General features: G+C 33.9%; 1 protein-coding gene across 1 annotated transcript; it reads right to left on the bottom strand.

Moving 5' to 3' along the window:
* Positions 1-239: 239 nt before the first annotated feature.
* LOC145089169 (uncharacterized) lies at positions 240-2,312 on the bottom strand. The gene has a single exon (XM_079027645.1). The coding sequence runs from the start codon at positions 2,310-2,312 to the stop codon at positions 240-242; it is 2,073 nt and encodes a 690-aa protein (XP_078883771.1).
* Positions 2,313-3,274: the final 962 nt, after the last annotated feature.

Below are 3,274 nucleotides of genomic sequence, written 5' to 3' on the forward strand. Positions count from 1 at the left end.
TTGATGAAAAAATATATATATTTAGTAAAAATGCGAAATTAAAAAAAGACAATGAATTAAAAGATAAGAACACTTACGCAATATACTTTCTGACTTCCTCACAATTATCAAGCACAAACCAATGTAGACGTTTTCTCTCCTCTAGACTGAGATTTTTCATTTTCCTTCCGCTAGTTGGTCTACACTTAGACTGAAACACCCATAACTTTGTTTCTTCTATGATAACATCCTCGTTTCTTTCAAGGCGATTGAATCGAGTCAACATCTTCAAGGTACATCGAACAAAATGATAATGCCTCTTCAGCGACATAACCCTCAACTATAGAACCTTCCGGCCTCGCCTTGTTTCTGACATAGTTTTTTAGTTTTTTCATATACCTTTCAAAGGGATACATCCATCTCATACATACTGGGCCTCCAGAAATTGCTTCATCAGGTAAATGCAAAACTAAATGAACCATAATGTCAAAAAACACAGGAGGATAGATCACTTCTAATTTGCACAATATTTTAATAATGGCTGGTTTCGCTTCTTTCATATCCTTCACCGACAATGTTCTTGAGCAAAGTTGCTTAAAAAACATACAAAGCTCTATTATTGGTGTATAAACACCTTTCCCCAAAAGAGCTTTAACTCCAATGGGTAACAAACGTTGCATAAGAATGTGATAATCATGAGATTTCAACCCAATAATGTTAGTATTGGTTTCATTCACTTTCTTACCGATGTTAGATCCAAACCCATCTGGCAGTTTCACATTTCTTATAAACTTACAAAAACGAATGCGGTCAGGTTTCGTGAACGAGTAAGGTGGATGGGGTTTATGGAACTTGTTTCCATTCTTTTTCAACCATAGATTTTTCCGAATGTTCAGTTTTGTCAAGTCCGCCCGAGCATTTGATGTGTCTTTAGACTTATCATTCATCAGAGAACTACCCACAAGACTCTCAACCACATTTTTTTCAACATGCATAAGATCGAAGTTGTGCTTCAGCTCTAGAGAAGACCAATACTCAAGTTCAAAGAATATGCTCTTTTTGGACCAATTCAACTCGAAATCCTCACGATCTCTCTTAATACCAGCTCGTTGAGCAGCTACTTTACCCGGTGGACGAAACAATAGACGAGCGTGTTGCGCTTGTATTTCTTCCTCACTAAACTTTCTTGGAGGACCTCTTGTCTCATGTTTGCCATTATAGTCCAAACTTTTTCTCCATGGATGGTCAGCATCTAAGAACTGGCAATGAACAATATATATGACTTTATTTGATACTCGGTATGACGGGGTGTCTTCGTTGCAAGTCGGACAAGCTTTGTACCGTTGTCCGCTCCAACCGGATAAACTACTACGACCGGGAAAGTCGTTTATTGTCCATAACAACATCGCTTTCAAATTGAAGAATGTATTTGTCGCTGCATCTTTAGTACGTACTCCAAAACTCCATAACTGCTTCAACTCATCCACCAACGGCCAAAGGAACACATCCAAGTCCTTCCCGAGTGCTTTAAGGCCGGGAATCAACAAGGTCAACATGAAAGATGACTCTTTCATGCATAGCCATGGTGGAAGATTGTAAGTGGTGAGTATGACAGGCCACATGTTGTGAGGATTACACATGTTACAAAACGGATTAAAACCATCAGCAGCAATCCCTAAGTGTACGTTTCGGGGTTCCCTCGAGAAGTCAGGATACTTCATATCAAATTTTTTCCATGAAGTACCATCAACGGGATGAATCATCGTACCATCTTTGGATTGTCCGGTACTATGCCAAATCATATCTTTAGTTGTGTGTCTTGAACAGTACAAACGTTGTAGTGTGGGGGTCACAGGAAAGTATCGTAAAACCTTATGAGCCACCTTCTTACCCTTTGTATTTTCATTAACCCACCGACTCTCATTACAAACTGGACATTTTTGCAACAACTCGTGTTCTTTCCAGAAAAGAAAGTAGTCATTTTTACATATGTGTATTGACTCATAACCTAAGCCGATCTTTTTAAGTGTCTTTTTTGCTTCGTAATGTGACGGGGGGACCTTGTTTCCTTCAGGAAATGCAGTTTGCAACAACTCAAGAAGCTGATCGAATGAACTATCAATCCGTTTGTTGATCACCTTGATATGCATCAGCTTTGCTAAAAAGTTAAGGGACGAAAACGAACATCCAGGATATAATTTGAATTGGACTTCCTCTAACAGCTTTTGAAATCCAACATCAACACCTCTACCGTCTGTATCTAGGTTCCCTTCGTTGCAGTTGGTATCATTTTCAATCACACCTCCCATAACATCATCAATAACATCGGCCATCTTGTTACTACGCGGTATGTCTTCGACAACCGGGTGAGTTGTATTTTCGCCGTGATACTTCCATATAATATAATGTGGACTAAAACTATGTTGAAGTATATGGAATTTCATTATGGCTAGTAGTATAAATTTATTGACATTGCATTTGTTACACGGGCATCTAATTTGACCTTTGTTATCGACATGTGGTTTGGACCTCTCGAGAAAAGATTCAAGCCCTTGTTGGAACATGGTAGAGTTACAGTTTTCAATAGTAGTCCACGTTTTATCAATAGACATGTTGCAACTGAAACATAAGTTAGGTTTTAGTGTTTACTCTACAAGAAGTAGAACTTGGATTGAATATTTATAACAACCGAATATTTCTTAAATTATTTTTTTTATTATAGCATGATACTTTAAACGATAGTATATATATTTGTTATTTATATCATCGTTTTTTTTTTCATATTTTGATTTATCAACTTATTTTTGTTTTTATTTTTCTATTTTGATTAATTATAACTTAGTAGATTTAGCGTAGCGTTTTAATTTTTAATTTTTTTATTATTAAATTTTACTTTAAATGATATTATATATTTGTTATTTATTTAATTAGTTTATTATGGTTTATTATTATTCTTCTTCTTTTTCTTTTTAAAACCTTTTTGACCAATTTTGATTTATCAATTTATTTTTGTTTTTATTTTTCTATTTTGAAAAACTATAACTTAGTAGATTTAGCATTTTAATTTTTAATTTTTTTTATTACAAAATTTTACTTTAAACGATATTATATATTTGTTATTTATTTAATTGGTTTATTATGGTTTATTTCTTTTTCTTTTAAAAACTTTTTTTACGAATGTTTCTTCATTAGCTTATAGAAAAAAATTATCTATTATGATTTATTTATTTTATTTTTTAATATAGAATAAAATATATTTCTAATAATGATATGAATATTCTTAAACTTTACATAC

Source organism: Lactuca serriola, chromosome 2 (assembly GCF_051521515.1).
Source record: "Lactuca serriola cultivar US96UC23 chromosome 2, Lser_US96UC23_V15, whole genome shotgun sequence".
NCBI classification, from domain to species: Eukaryota; Viridiplantae; Streptophyta; class Magnoliopsida; order Asterales; family Asteraceae; genus Lactuca; species Lactuca serriola.

Excerpts from the sequence above, each read along its gene's own strand:
- LOC145089169 (XM_079027645.1), bottom strand. The coding sequence starts at position 2,312 with ATGGCCGATGTTATTGATGATGTTATGGGAGGTGTGATTGAAAATGAT.